Genomic DNA, 15,536 nt, shown 5'->3' on the forward strand with positions numbered 1-15,536 from the left:
TAAAGACCAACAAAACCCATTTCTGGACCCTCTCACGGCCAAGTTTTTCCAAGGAATAGTCTTGGCACTCTGTGTCCAGCCTTTTCGGTGCCCTCCCTAGGGCATGGAATATGACAGCTCCCAGTCAGTGCTTGGTAAGTCCCGAGCCTTGAAAGCACTAGGTGAAGAGAGACAGGCTCTCCATTCCTCGTCTGGCCACCCAGCTTCTCCCTCCACTTTCATTCACTGCTCTTTCCTAGTCTGAACTCCTCCCTTTGCCAGGTCTCCCATGACTCTCGCGAGATTTGGGGGCTCTTGTTATACGGCACCCCCCGCTGAGCGGCGCACTTCTCGCGAGGCTGAAGGCAGGGACGGGTCCGACATGGCGGAAGGTAGGTTTTGGTCGAACCGCGCGGGAAGGCTCGGAGCTGTGGGGGCGCTGCTGGCTGGGCGAAGTAACCCTGAGAAGGAACGGCCGGGCGTGGTCCCCTGGGCACAGCGGGTCTCGCGAGCCTTCTGCTGCAGCCCCTCCCGGGCGCCTCGGTCGAGGGTCTGGAGCGCTATTCCTATGGCAACGCCCCTCTGGCGTCCCCGACCCCCTGGGACCTGGGCTGGTGGCGGAGCCGGGTCGGGAGGTCCCGTGCGGGGACTCGGTGCAGCCACAGGGATCCCGAGGGCGGCCGGGGAGGCTCCATTGACACCCGGCGGTGCCAGGACGGCAGGGGAAGTAACCCTTCTTAGGAAATCGAAACTGCTGTCCGGCCTCGTCCCGCATCCGGAAGGGGTACATCCCTCGCCTGCGGAAGAGCTGGGGACTCCTCCGCGTGAGGGATTGGGGGAGGCCAGGGCTGTAACTGGCTGTAACAGGGCCAACGCGCCAAACGGCCTCAAGCTGTGACCCTGGCCCCCCAGCAGTCCCGGGATTTGGGCCGGCTGGGAGTCTTTCCCCAGGTTTTAAAGATATGTCAGAAGGAGGGGGGTTTGCCTGGTAAGGGAGTTGGCCAAGGTCACACTGCTCGTAGGAGATGTGCTAAACCAGACCTCTCTCTGCTCCTTTGCCTCTCAGTCCAGTCCGTACCCTCTTCTTTGGTGTGCCCTTTCTGATACTGCAGGTAAAAGCAATTTGGCATCTCAGGTTCTGCCTCTGTTAATGTAGCAATATTAGAGTCCGTCATCGTTAAAGCCTTATTGTACAACTGTGGGGAAAGTAGACCCGGAGGTGGAGAATTACCTGCCAGACCTGGCCAATGTGCTTCTCCTAGTCATTCCGTTTTTGCAGGAAAATACTCCTTATTTGACTTAATGTTTATTGAGTGACTGCAGTGTGCTGGTTATGACCTGCCCTATTGGTTTTGAGCTGAGGTTTGTCTGAACCTATATTTACTTGGATCATAAATTTGGGCGGCCTGTGACAATTTGCAGGCTTTTCTCATTTAGATTAGATTTCGGAGCAGCATTGTGAAGAACTCCTGTCATGTGCATTATTTGCACTTTATAGGTAAAGGGATTGAGGCCAAAGTTACAGAGATAGCTGGGACTGGCATCCAGTTTTTGTCTTTGCCTCCTTTGTTTTTTTTTTTTTTTAACCGTGTTACACTCCCCTGGAGGGGAGAACATCAGATGAATATTGAATGAAAGCAAGGAGGAATAAAAGGAACGGAAAGAAAGCTAAGGCATCTTATGAAGCTAATTTTTGGGTAAATCAAAGAATGTCGTTTAATATTGTTGAGCATAGCCTGCAGCCCGTGAAATGATCTTGTTGCTCGGAGCCGTGAGGTTGGGTAGGAAATGTTCAGGAAGGCCGTATGTGTGGTCGTCGGGTAGTCCAGCTCTTTTTCACTAGGAGGAAGAGAAGTTGAGGGATGTTTGGGGAATATATTACCAAGGTTGAAGTTGTAGAGGGCAGCTAGATATTCATTTCTGCAGTTTTACTGAGTATCTGCTGTGCTCTGCAGTCAGGTCCCACCATGAGGAGCTCATACAGGCTGAGTATACTGATCCGTCACCTGCCTTGAAATATGTATTAGGATTGCCTTAAGAGACATTTAGCCAGTGGAGCATGCATATTAAACAAACAAGACATACCTTCAGGGTTAAATTGGCAAGGAAGGGTAGATAGGTAAGCACAGGCATGAGGTTATGGCTTGACAGTTTTTGTTTTCATTTTTTAACCTTTTTTATATGTCCAATTTCCTGATCTGTGTTCTAATTTAAGCTTTTTGGAGATAATGTGAACTTTGACTAGGAAGAATTGAGTGGTTCGTTCAGCCCCTGTGACCTCCTTAAATTGAAGATGGTTGTTATGCAAAGGAAGGCACGATTAGCCAGAAAACTGTGGGGTGTTAATTTAATGCTGCTTGTACTTTAATCAGAATTTGTCAGAGCTGGAATACTTGTTCTGAGATACTTATTTAAATATAAACAAATAGCAAACATTTGTGTCATGTAGCAGTTGGATTATCTGTAAGTACTCTGTATGGGAACTTCCTGATAATCATTTTTATTTGCTGGTAATGAGTATAAGCATGTGGGATATAGCACCGAGGAATAGTAAATAGAACCTAGAGAGACTTAGTGTACAGTAGTTTCTTAATGTGATTTGTTTAAAAACCAACATTTTCTTCCACCCATCCATGGGTATTTAGCTAAAGTCTGTCCTAAAATTAGTTTCCATTTCCACTCTACCTTTTTGCAGCTGCTTACTAATCTAAGCTTCCTTCATCAACTCAAAAATGTTCCTGCTTCATGGTTTTCCTGCTTTTACTTTTTCTCCTTGACTTTACTTCCCTACAGCCCTATTTTTATAGCTTCCAGTGTTCCCTTTAAAACATAGATCATGTCTTTCCTAGTCTTTTCAATACACCTCTACACCTCCTTTACACTGCCATGACTCTCTGTGATCTTAAAGTATATTCCAAAGCCTTCCAATGACCTTCAAGTGCCAACAGGGTCCGGCCCCTGGTTAACTACACAATCTTATTTCCTACTTCTCATTCACTCAGCTGTTATCACACTAACTTCCTTACTGTTCTTTGTACATTCCCAGCATTCTTCTCCCTCTACTTCTTTGTCCTTGCAGTTTCCTTGGCCTGGAATAATCTTCCTCCATTTCTCTGCACAGCTTACTTTTTTTTTTGTAATTTTGGTATCATTAATCTATAATTACATGAGGAACATTGTGTGTACTAGACTCCCCCCTTCACCAAGTTCCCCCAACATACCCCGTTAGTCACTGTCCATCAGTATAGTAAGATGCTGTAAAATCACTATTTGTCTTCTCTGTTGCACAGCCCTCCCCGTGCCCGCCACACACAAATTATACCTGCTAATCGTAAGGCCCCCTTTCTTCTTCCCCGCCCTTATCCCTTCCTTCCCACCCATCCTTCCCAGACCCTTTCCCTTTGGTAACTGTTAGTCCATTCTTGGGTTCAGTGGTTCTGCTACTGTTTTTTTGTTCCTTCAGTTTTTCCTTTGTTCTTATACTCCACATATGAGTGAAATCATTTGGTACTCGTCTTTCTCCACCTGGCTTATTTCACTGAGCATAATACCCTCTAGCTCCATCCATGTTGTTGCAAGTGGTAGGATTTGTTTTCTTCTTATGGCTGAATAATATTCCATTGTGTATATGTACCACCTCTTCTTTATCCATTCATCTATTGATGGACACTTAGGTTGCTCCCATTTCTTGGCTATTGTAAATAGTGCTGCGATAAACATAGGGGTGCATCTGTTCTTTTTCAAACTGGGCTGCACAGCTGACTTTTTAAAAAATTTATTTTGGTATCATTAATATACACTTACATGAGCAACATTGTGGTTACTTAGATTCCCCCCATTATCAAGTCCCCACCACATACCCCATTACAGTCACTGTCCATCAGTGTAGTAATATGCTATAGAATCACTTCTAGTCTTCTCTGTGCACAGCTGACTTTTATTCAGGTGTCTGGTCAGTTCTCACCTCTTTTGAGACCTTCTCTAATTTTTTATTTTTAATTTCCTTGCTGGAATATAAACCTCATGAGGTCAGAGACTTTCACTGCTGTATCTCCCAACTTAGAATCATGACTGTTGTTGAAGGAATGGGTGAATTTATTGAGCATCATTTCAGACATTAAAAGAAGTTGCCTGGATACATTCTTAGTCTCTTGTCAAGTAAGCGGGCTGTTCTAGCTTTTAATGTGCCCAGAATAATATCAGTCTGTTGGGAGCTACCTAACCTACTTTTCAACCAGCCCCTTTTTAGCCTGAGCGATTAAAGTGTAATGCTTTAAGAGCTCAGTCTCTGCAGTCTGATGTGGATTTGAATCCTAGTTTTACTTAAGCTGTGATCAATAGCAAGCCAATTAATTGTTCTCAGTCTCAGTTTCCTCAGGTTTAAAAGACGATAATCTCTATCTCAAAGGTGGCTTTGAGGACCAAAGGAATTGTGCACAAAGGCTTTTAGCATAGTGCCTGATGTTTTGACCCTGGCATACACTCTTTCTCTTAGCCTCCTCTTAAACCACTCTCCCCTTCCCTTCCAAAGTAAAATTAAAGAGAAAATTAGAAAAAATGTAAATGGTTTATTAAACAAAATTGATCATGGCCTTTTTTAGCTTACTGGAATTTGGTCAGGAAAATACTTTTGACAACAACTCAAGTAATAAGGGGAAGACGGTCCATATTCTGGACAATCACTGGCCAGTACAATAGCCAGTAGCCACACATGGCTACTTACATTTAATTAAAATTAGGTAAAATTAAAAATTTAGTCCCTTAGTCACACTAGCCCAATTCCAAGTGCTTAATAGCTGTATGCTTGGTGACTCCCATACTAGCAGACAGCACAGATAAATAGGAAACTTGCATCATTCCAGAAAGTGCTCTTGGACAGCACTGTCCCAGGAAATGCTTAATCAGTATAGGCTGGTAGAAATAGGGAAGGAAGAAACCTGCCTTTTTTTCCAGTTTTGAAATTTATTTCTTCATTTATTATTTTACTCATTCAACCAATCTCTGTCCCAGGCCATTGATAATTAAATATCATCTGGTTTATCCATTCACTGCAGTGACTGTGGGTATGCCAGAGGAGAGTTACTGAATCAGGCCAAGATATGAGGATTCAGCCACTGGCATCAAGTTGCTGTAGTTGAGACATCATAATTTACCTTCATGCCCAACAAAATGAGGAATTGCTGTGTGTCCTGAATCTGAGAGGCCAAGGACCTGTGGTATTTATTGAACTCCACCTAGTAAGGCACTATAGGGTGGAGCATGGGATGAGCATGGAGTAGAGGTGGAGAGAGAAGTGGTGGCTGGTTTAAAAAGAATAGCCAGACCTAAGCCTATTAACAGGACATGCCACAGTCCAGGATGTGAGATGAAAAGCATGTGTATAAGAAGCTGTATTGTAAGGTGGAAGGTGAAAAATGCTTAGGATTTACCTTAAAAATTCAGAATAGAAAGAGATTTTTTAGGGAAGTGGTGTGGAGTATGTTTTGGGTGGTTAGGGAAAAATGCCTTTGCTGTGAGCTGGGCTTTGGAAAACAGTCCTCTTTTGAGCGTGGGAAGATGGAAATGGGAAGAGGTCACTCTACTCAGTGGAAGGAATAGTGGGATATGAGGTTGGAAAAGTACGTTAAGGGCCCGATTATGAAGGGATTGGTTAAGCATTTGGATTTTATTCGGTGGGCCATTGAGTGAGGCTATCAAGAGGTGTCAGCGAGGGTAGTAACATAACAGAATTGTCTGAGGCATGTGGAAATGGCTACAGTATGGCAACCATACAGTTATTATGAATTTGGGAGGAAGGGAGACTGGAGAGGAGGCTTTAGTAATTGGTGATGAGTCCCTTGGTCGGGGGCATTGGGCCTGGTGAGGACTGATGTGAGAGAAACTATAGAAGGTATAAGGGTCAAGGACTTTGGAAACCTGTTTGCATGTTGACAAGATGTCAAAGAGGACTCAAGGGTTTTAGGTCTGATGACTCAGAAAATGGCTGGGCTGTTAACAGAAGAGGAGGACCAGATTTGAGAACAAATATCCTGACCTCAGTTTTGGACATACTTTACCATGCCTGGTGTACCTAAAGGTGGTTATCTTTGGGCAGTTGGAAGCATTTCCAGTCAGACTGGTGTTTGGGTGAAAATAAGCTAGTTAGCTAATATTTTTTTCATAACTCCTATGGAGTCAGTCCTAGGATCAGTGCTGTACAAAGTGAAGTTGAAAGATGTGTAAGTCACATCACTGATTTGAAGCAAGACTTAACAGAGTTGAATTGCATTGAGGAAAATATTTCTATGAGGTGTAAGCTACTATGCTAGGGATGATGAAGTGAGCAAGACACACTCTCAGCCTTGATAGAACTTGTGGAATACAGAGGGGAGGGCAGAGTTTCTCAGAAAAGCATTCATATTGTGTGCTTCATAGTTATACTTTCTCTTTTGCATCAGTGGTTAATGGCACCACTGTCCAGCCATACTGTCATATCAGTAACCTGAAAGTCATCCCTGACTTCCCCCAAACTCTGCAGTCAGTCACCAAATCCTGTGGATCCTATAAAGCTCTCAATAAATAAATAAATGAATGAATCAATCAATCAATCAATCTCTCACATATTCTTTTCTGTCTGCCAGTAATTCCATTCATTTAGACTAGTGGTTTTCAACTTGGAGAGCCTTGCACATTAGAATCACCTGGGAAGCTTTTACAAACCCAGATTTACACATCACTCAGCTTCAGTCTTCATTGAATCAACATATCCTACAAAATAATTTTTTCAAATGGAGTCAGTAATAAAATGCAGTTTTAGTGAATCAGGTTTTTAAACAAATAGAACAGTTTGTACATATATATAGTAAGGTAATCTTTTCTACTTAAGAGTCCTGGGTAGTAAGTTTTATCTGTAACTGGAGGGAGAAGATTTTTTAAAGCTAACTTTGGTTAAATAATGGCTTTTGGACTTTGTCAAAGCATTCAAGTTACAACAGTTACTAGATGTTGTAAAAGGGTGAAAAGTCAGAATACATCTTAGCACTGTCGTTATCTTCAGTAACACCCAAAATCTGTGTGTGTGTGTGTGTGTGTGAGAGAGAGAGAGAGAGAGAGTGTGAGAGTGTGAGTGAGTGAGTGAGTGAGTGAGTGAGTGAGGTGGTTGGGGAGAGAAGAAGAGAGAGGAGCAGGAGGATGTGCTGACTGGCAAGGGCATCTGTGACCCTTACTATTCCTTTGTACTCTCCCCCAGATGGGGTTGCTGTCTGCTTCCCGCTTCCTTTCCCCTTTTCATTAGGGTGTGTTGTGAACCTGAGTTCTCAACAGTGATTATATCCACTTCTTTCTTACTCTCCATTAAATAATTTTCCTATATTTAGTATTCTTGATTAATGAATATTCAGTGACCCCAGGGAAAGAAGAATTCCATCTGCACTATGACATGTTTAGAAAAGTAGTAGTAGTGGTGATTCATCACCAGTGAGGAGCTTATGTATTCTGATGTGAACAAGGAAGTATTTTCTGGGAAGAAGATACTTTGATGAAATACTGTTATGTGAAAGACTAATATATGCTTGAAACAAAACTTATTTTTCAAAATAGGATGTTATCATAGCTTTTACAATAATTTTTCTTTTATTTAATTATACACAGTTAAAGCAGGATACATAGAGATAAAGTCAGTTAATCATCAAAGAATTACACAAAGCACTAATTCACTGCTAAAATTGGGACTAGAATGCAAGAACTATAGAAGTGTAGAGAAACAAGACATCAGGGTTTGTTCATCTACAAAGACAATGAATACAGTATGGGTTAGAATTAGAGTAAGCAGAGGGAATTAGAAATTGCATTTAAGGTGGGGAATGGAAAGAACACATTCAATTCCTGGATTCCTGAATTAACTAATTAATAAACATTTCTTTGATGTCCTTACATTAGACATTAGAGCTGAAATTAGGCAGCATGGTGCAGTGGGTTGAGCATGGGCTTTGGCTTAAGATCTTAAAATTTGAGTCATTCTGCTAATTGTGTAATTTTAGGGAATCCATTTATCCTAAGTGAAATCTTATTTGTTAAGTGCTGTATTACTTTAAATATGTTGGTTAGAATTTTAGATAATGAAGAATTAACTTCTATAGGAGATATTAAAAAGATAATCCTTGTTTCTTTTGTTGCAAAATATTACAAAAGACTATATATTTTATTTACTCTGTGGAACTTTGTTGTTGACACTAATCCAGCAAGAAGATGCTAAAGCCCTAAAATCTTCTATTGTACAGAATTTTGTGTTTACAGCATGGATAGGAGTATTAGTTTCCTATGCCTGCTGTAACAGATTTCCACAAACTGGCTGGGTTAAAACAACAGAAATGTATTCTTCCATGATTTTGGAGGCCAGACATCTAAAATTATTAGTATCACTGGGCTGAAATTAAGGTGTCTTTGGGGCCATTATCTCCCTCTAAGACAAAATCTGTTCCTTGCTGCTGTCTTCTGGTGGCTGCTGGCATTCCTTGGCTTGTGGCCACATCACCCCACTCTTCAAGGCCAGCATATTCAAATCTCTCTGTTTTGTATTCATACAGCATTTTCCCCTGTGTATGAAATCTCCTTCTTATAAGAATACATGCAATTGCACTCTAGGTTCTACTCCTATGATCCAGGATAACATCTCATCTCAATCTTCTTAATTTAATCACATCTGTAAGATCCCTCCCCCATTTTTTACCATATAAGGTACCATTCACAGGTTCCAAAGACTAGGGCATGGATATTTTGGGGGACATTTTTCAGCCTACTACGCTAGGCATTGTCATGTAATTCAACCTATTAAATCTTAAGATTTCTCAAGTTCCTCTATTTGTGTGCAGTTTCTGAGTGCTCAGAGACCATGCCACACAGTCTAAAGTACTACTGATGAAATACAAACATAAATAAGACATTTACTGCCCCCAAGAAACTTCTAGAGGAATCGAATGCTGTAGTAGGAAACATATACTTTTATAGATAGTGGGGAACCAGCTGAAGTTGTTAGTTGAGCTGTGTTTTAGGAAGATTAATAATGGTGTGTATAGAATAGAGTGAAGAGGAGAAAGATGAGAAGAGTGACTGGTTATGTTTGTGAATGAAGCTAAGCACTCAAGGAAGTGTTGGTATGATGGTGGTTTCCAAGAGAAAGATGTTAAGGTGCATCTCAGAAGGAATTGTTAGCTTTATTGAGGCATAGTGACATGACAAACAAAAAAAATCACCAATTTTAACTTGTCAGTTGGCAAATATTTACAGTAGTATAACCACCACCACAATCAAGATGTAGAATATTTCTGTAATCTTAAAATTTTCCTTTGAACTCCTTTGCATTTAATCCCATTCCCCAACTACTACTCATCCGCTTTCTATCACTGTAGTTTTGCTTTCTCTGTAAATTTCATAGGGAATCAGGCAGCATGTGGTCTTTGTGTCTGGCTTCATTAGCATCTTGCTTTTGAGATACTATGTTGCATGTATCAGTAGTCTTACCTATATACTACAATTTGTGCCCACTTATCAACTGGACATTTGGGTTGTTTCCAGTTTTTAAGGGTATGTGTTTTCATTTAACTTGGGTAAATACCTAGGAGTAAAATTGTTGGGTTATAAGGCAACTGTATGTTTAGCTTTATAAGAAACTGTTAACCTGTTTTCTAAAGTATTTATGCCATTTTGCATCCCCACTAGCAATGTACAAGGATTCCAGTTCTCCACATCTTTGCTAACACTTTAATAAAATATTTTAGTCATTCTAGTAGGTGTGTAGTGATATCTCATTGTCATTTGAATTTGCATTTCCTCAGTGACTAATGATGTGCATTTTTTTATATGTTTGTTTGCCTTGCATTTATCTTCTTTGACGAAGTGTTCAAATTTTTTGCCCTTTTTTCTTGGGTTGTCTTATTGGGTTGTAAGTTTGTAATATAGTCTGTATATAAATTCTACATATATTCATGTTGGATATATGTTTTGCAAATACTATCTTTTTGTCTGTGGCTTGCCTATTCATTTTGTGTGTTTTGAAGAAGATTAAAAAAAATCTGAAAGTGTCCAATTTAACCATTTTTTTCCTAATATAATTCATCTTTTTTTTTACATTCTTCTGTAATAAATTATTTTTACAGATTAAGAAATCTTTTCCTCATCTGAGGCCACTCAGATTTTTTTCTGTTTTGGTCTAGAATTTTTATAGTTTTAACCCTTACATTTAAATCTATGATCCATTTTGACTTAACTTTTGTGTACAGTGGGGTAAGAGTTGGGGTTCACTTTTTGCTCTATGGATACTCAATTGTTCCAGTTCCATTATTCTTTCCTCATTGAAGAGCCTTGACACTGTTGTCAGACTGGCTGGCAGTATACCTGTAGGTTTACTTTAGATTATATACTCTGACTGCTCAGAATGTTTATCTTGATGCCAATGTGTTATTGTCCCAATTACTGTAACTTTATAACAAGTCTTGCAATCAAGTCATCTAAGTGGTACACCTTCCTTACTCTTTTTCCCCAAATTATTTTGGCTATTCTAGGTGCTTTGCAATTTCATACAAGTTTTAGAACTATTTTATTAAGTTCTACAAAAATATCTGCTAAAATTTTTATTGGGATAGTGTTGAATCATAGATCAATTTGGAGAGAATTGACATTGTACAACATTGAGCCTTCTAATCCATGAACATAGTATAAATCTCCATTTATGTAGGTTGTCTTTAATTTTTGTCAGCAGTGTTTTATAGTTTTCAGTGTGCAGGTTTTGCACATTTTTTGTTAAATTTATCCCTAAGTATTTTATATATTTACTATACTATTTAAGTGGATTATGACAGCCTATACATAGACAACCAGAGCTTTCAATCTGGATAACAATTAAGGACTATGTCCAGTAATACTGTAATAACTTTGTGTGGCCACACATGGTAACTACACTTATTGCGGAGTATTTTTTTAATGTATATAATTGTCAAAACATGTAAACCTGAAGCTAGTATGATATTGTTTCTCAACTATACATTAATATATATATATATATTTTTTTGGTGTCATTAATCTACAATTAAATGAGGAACATTATGTTTACTAGACTCTCCCCTTCACCCAGTTCCCCCCACAACCCCATTACAGTCACTGCCCATCAGCATAGTAAATGCTATAGAATCACTACTTGTCTTCTCTGTGTTGCACAGCCCTCCTCGTGCCTCCTCCCACATTATACATGCTAATTTTAATGACCCCTTTCTTCCCCCACCCCCCTTATCCCTCCCTTCCCACCCATCCTCCCCAGTCCCTTTCCCTTTGGTAACTGTTAGTCCATTCTTGGGTTCTGTGTTTCTGCTGCTGTTTTGTTTCTTCAGTTTTTCTTTGTTCTGGTACTCCACATATGAGTGAAATCATTTGGTACTTGTCTTTCTCCACCTGGCTTATTTCACTGAGCATAATACCCTCCAGCTCCATCCATGTTGTTGCAAATGGTAGGATTTGTTTTCTTCTTAAGGCTGAATAATATTCCATTGTGTATATGTACCACATCTTCTTTATCCATTCATCTACTGATGTACACTTAGGTTGCTTCCATTTCGTGGTTGTAGTAAATAGTGCTGTGATAAACATAGGGGTGCATCTGTCTTTTTCAAACTGGGCTGCTCTATTCTTAGGGTAAATTCCTAGGAGTGGAATTCCTGGGTCAAATGGTATTTCTATTTTGAGGTTTTGAGGAACCTCCATACTGCTTTCTACAATGGTTGAACTAATTTACATTCCCACCAGCAGTGTAGGAGGGTTCCCCTTTCTCCACAACCTTGCCAACATGTGTTGTTGTTTGTCTTTTGGATGGTGGCAATCCTTACTGGTGTGAGGTGATATCTCTCATTGTGGTTTTAATTTGCATTTCTCTGATGACTAGCGATGTGGAGCATCTTTTCATGTGTCTGTTGGCCATCTGAATTTCTTCTTTGGAGAAGTGTCTGCTCAGATCCTGTGCCCATTTTTTAATTGGATTATTTGCTTTTTGTTTTTTGAGGTAGGTGAGCTCTTTATATATTTTGGATGTCAATCCTTTATCGGATCTGTCATTTATGAATCTATTCTCCCATACTCTAGGATACCTTTTTGTTCTATTGATGGTGTCCTTTGCTGTACAGAAGCTTTTTAGCTTGATATAGTCCCACTTGTTCATTTTTGCCTTTGTTTCCCTTGCCCGGCGAGATATGTTCATGAAGAATTCACTCATGTTTATGTCCGTGAGATTTTTGCCTATGTCTTTTTCTGAGTTTTATGGTTTCATGACTTACATTCACGTCTTTGATCCATTTCGAATTTACTTTTGTGTATGGGGTTAGACAGTGATCCAGTTTCATTCTCTTACATGTAGCTATCCAGTTTTGCCAGCACCATCTGTTGAAGAGACTGTCATTTCCCCGTTGTATGTCCATGGCTCCTTTATCATATATTAATTGGCCATATATGTTTGCGTTAATGTTCGGAGTCTCTATTCTGTTCCACTGGTCTGTGGCTCTGTTCTTGTGCCAGTACCAAATTGTCTTGATTACTGTGGCTTTGTAGTAGAGCTTGAAGTTGGGGAGCGAGATCCCCCCACTTTAATCTTCCTTCTCAGGATTGCTTTGGCTATTCGGGGTCTTTGGTGGTTCCATATGAATTTTTTTTTAACTATTTGTTCCAGTTCATTGAAGAATGCTGGTGGTAATTTGATAGGGATTGCATCAAATCTGTATATTGCTTTGGGCAGGGTGGCCATTTTGACGATATTAATTCTTCCTTGCCAGGAGCATGGGATGAGTTTCCATTTGCTAGTGTCCTCTTTAATTTCTCTTAAGAGAGTCTTGTAGTTTTCAGGGTATAGGTCTTTCACTTCCTTTGTTAGTTTTATTCCTAGGTATTTTATTCTTTTTGATGCCATTGTGAATGGAATTGTTTTCCTGATTTCTCTTTCTATTAGTTCATTGTTAATGTATAGGAAAGCCACAGATTTCTGTGTGTTAATTTTGTATCCTGCAACTTTGCTGAATTCTGATATCAATTCTAGTAGTTTTGGAGTGGAGTCTTTAGGGTTTTTTATGTATAATATCATGTCATCTGCAAATAGTGACAGTTTAACTTCTTCTTTACCAATCTGGATTCCTTTTATTTCTTTGTTTTGTCTGATTGCCGTGGCTAGGACCTCCAGTACTATGTTAAATAACAGTGGGGAAAGTGGGCATCCCTGTCTTGTTCCCGATCTCAGAGGAAAAGCTTTCAGCCTCTCGCTGTTCAGTATGATGTTAGCTGTGGGTTTATCATATATGGCCTTTATTATGTTGAGGTACTTGTCCTCTATGCCCATTTTGTTGAGAGTTTTTATCATGAATGGATGTTGAATTTTGTCGAATTCTTTTTCAGCATCTATGGAGATGATCATGTGGTTTTTGTTCTTCTTTTTGTTGATGTGGATGATGTTGATGGATTTTCGATTGTTGTATCATCCTTGCATCCCTGGGATGAATCCCACTCACTTGGTCATGGTGTATGATCCTCTTGATGTATTTTTGAATTCAGTTTGCTAATATTTTGTTGAGTATTTTTGCATCTACGTTCATCAGGGATATTGGTCTGTAGTTGTCTTTTTTGGTGGGGTCTTTGCCTGGTTTTGGTATTAGGGTGATGTTGGCTTCATAGGATGAGTTTGGGAGTATTCTCTCCTCTTCTATTTTTTGGAAAACTTTAAAGAGAATGGGTATTATGTCTTCTCTGTATGTCTGATAAAATTCTGAGGTAAATCCATCTGGCCGGGGGGTTTTGTTCTTGGGTAGTTTTTTGATTACCACTTCAGTTTCGTTGCTGGTAATTGGTGTGTTTAGATTTTTTGTTTCTTTCTGGGTCAGTCTTGGAAGGTTGTATTTTTCTAGCAAGTTGTCCATTCCTCCTGGGTTTTCCAGCTTGTTAGCATATAGGTTTTCATAGTATTCTCTAATAATTCTTTGTATTTCTGTGGGGTCCATAGTGATTTTTCCTTTCTCGTTTCTGATTCTGTTGATGTGTGTTGACTCTCTTTTTCTCTTAATAAGTCTGGCTAGAGGCTTATCTATTTTGTTTATTTTCTCAAAGAACCAGCTCTTGGTTTCATTGATTTTTTTCTATTGTTTTATTCTTCTCAATTTTATTTATTTATTCTCTGATCTTTTTTATGTCCCTCTGTCTGCTGACCTTAGGCCTCATTTGTTCTTCTTTTTCCAATTTCGATAATTGTGAGATTAGACTATTCATTTGGGATTGTTCTTCCTTCTTTAAATATGCCTGGATTGCTTTATACTTTCCTCTTAAGACTGCTTTTGCTGCATCCCACAGAAATTGGGGCTTTGTGTTGTTGTTTTCATTTGTTTCCATATATTGCTTGATCTCCATTTTAATTTGTTCGTTGATCCATTGATTATTTAGGAGCGTGTTGTTAAGCCTCCATGTGTTTGTGAGCCTTTTTTGCATTCTTTGTACAGGTTATTTCTAGTTTTATACCTTTGTGGTCTGAAAAGTTGGTTGGTAGAATTTCAATCTTTTTTAATTTAGTGAGGCTCTTTTTGTGGCCTAGTATGTGGTCTATTCTGGAGAATGTTCCATGTGCAGTTGAGAAGAATGTATATCCTGTTGCTTTTGGACTTAGAGTTCTATAGATGTCTATTAGGTCCATCTGTTCTACTGTGTTGTTCAGTGCCTCTGTGTCCTTATTTTCTGTCTGGTGGAACTGTCCTTTGGAGTGAGTAGTGTGTTTAAGTCTCCCAAAATGAATGCATTGCATTATATTTCCTCCTTTAATTCTGTTAGTATTTGTTTCACATATATTGGTTCTCCTATATTGGGTGCATATATGTTTATAATGGTTATATCCTCTTGTTGGATTGAGCCCTTTATCATTATGTAGTGTCCTTTATCTCTTGTTACTTTCTTTGTTTTGAAGTCTATTTTGTCTGATACTCGTATTGCAACACCCGCTTTTTTCTCTCTGTTGTTTGCCTGAAATATCTTTTTCCATCCCTTGACTTTTAATCTGTGTATGTCTTTGGGTTTGAAGTGAGTCTCTTGTAAGCAGCATATAGATGGGGCTTGCTTTTTTATCCATTCTATTACTCTGTGTCTTTTGATTGGTGCATTCAGTCCATTTACATTTAGGGTGATTATTGAAAGATATGTACTTATTGCCATTGCAGGCTTTAAATTCGTGGTTACCAAAGGTTCAAGGTTAGCTTCTTTACTACCTGTCTAACTTAACTCATTTATTGAGCTATTATAAACACAGTCTGATGATTATTTCTCTCCCTTTTTATTCTTCCTCTTCCATTCTTCATGTGTTGGGTGTTTTGTTCTGTGCTCTTTTTAGGAGTGGTCCCGTCTAGAGCAGTCCCTCTAAAATACCCTGTGGAGGTGGTTTGTCGGAGGCAAATTCCCTCAACTTTTGCTTATCTGGGAATTGTTTAATCCATCCTTCATATTTAAATGATAATCATGCTGGATACAGTATCCTTGGTTCAAGGCCCTTCTGTTTCATTGCATTAAATATATCATGC

At 39.5% G+C, this 15,536-nt stretch overlaps 1 protein-coding gene across 2 annotated transcripts in view; it reads left to right on the forward strand.

Moving 5' to 3' along the window:
- Positions 1 to 289: 289 nt before the first annotated feature.
- The window catches only part of ANKFY1 (ankyrin repeat and FYVE domain containing 1), an 86,728-nt gene continuing 71,481 nt past the window's right edge, over positions 290 to 15,536 (forward strand). For both annotated transcript variants that reach the window (XR_012130535.1, XM_073234992.1), the window contains exon 1: positions 290 to 371. Coding sequence is in view for 1 of the 2 variants with exons in the window: in XM_073234992.1 (XP_073091093.1) it covers positions 362 to 371 (10 nt within the window). In the remaining variant the exon portion in view is untranslated. The remainder of the gene's footprint in view (positions 372 to 15,536) is intronic.

The sequence above is a fragment of the Manis javanica genome, chromosome 4, assembly GCF_040802235.1.
Source record: "Manis javanica isolate MJ-LG chromosome 4, MJ_LKY, whole genome shotgun sequence".
Classification (NCBI taxonomy): domain Eukaryota; kingdom Metazoa; phylum Chordata; class Mammalia; order Pholidota; family Manidae; genus Manis; species Manis javanica.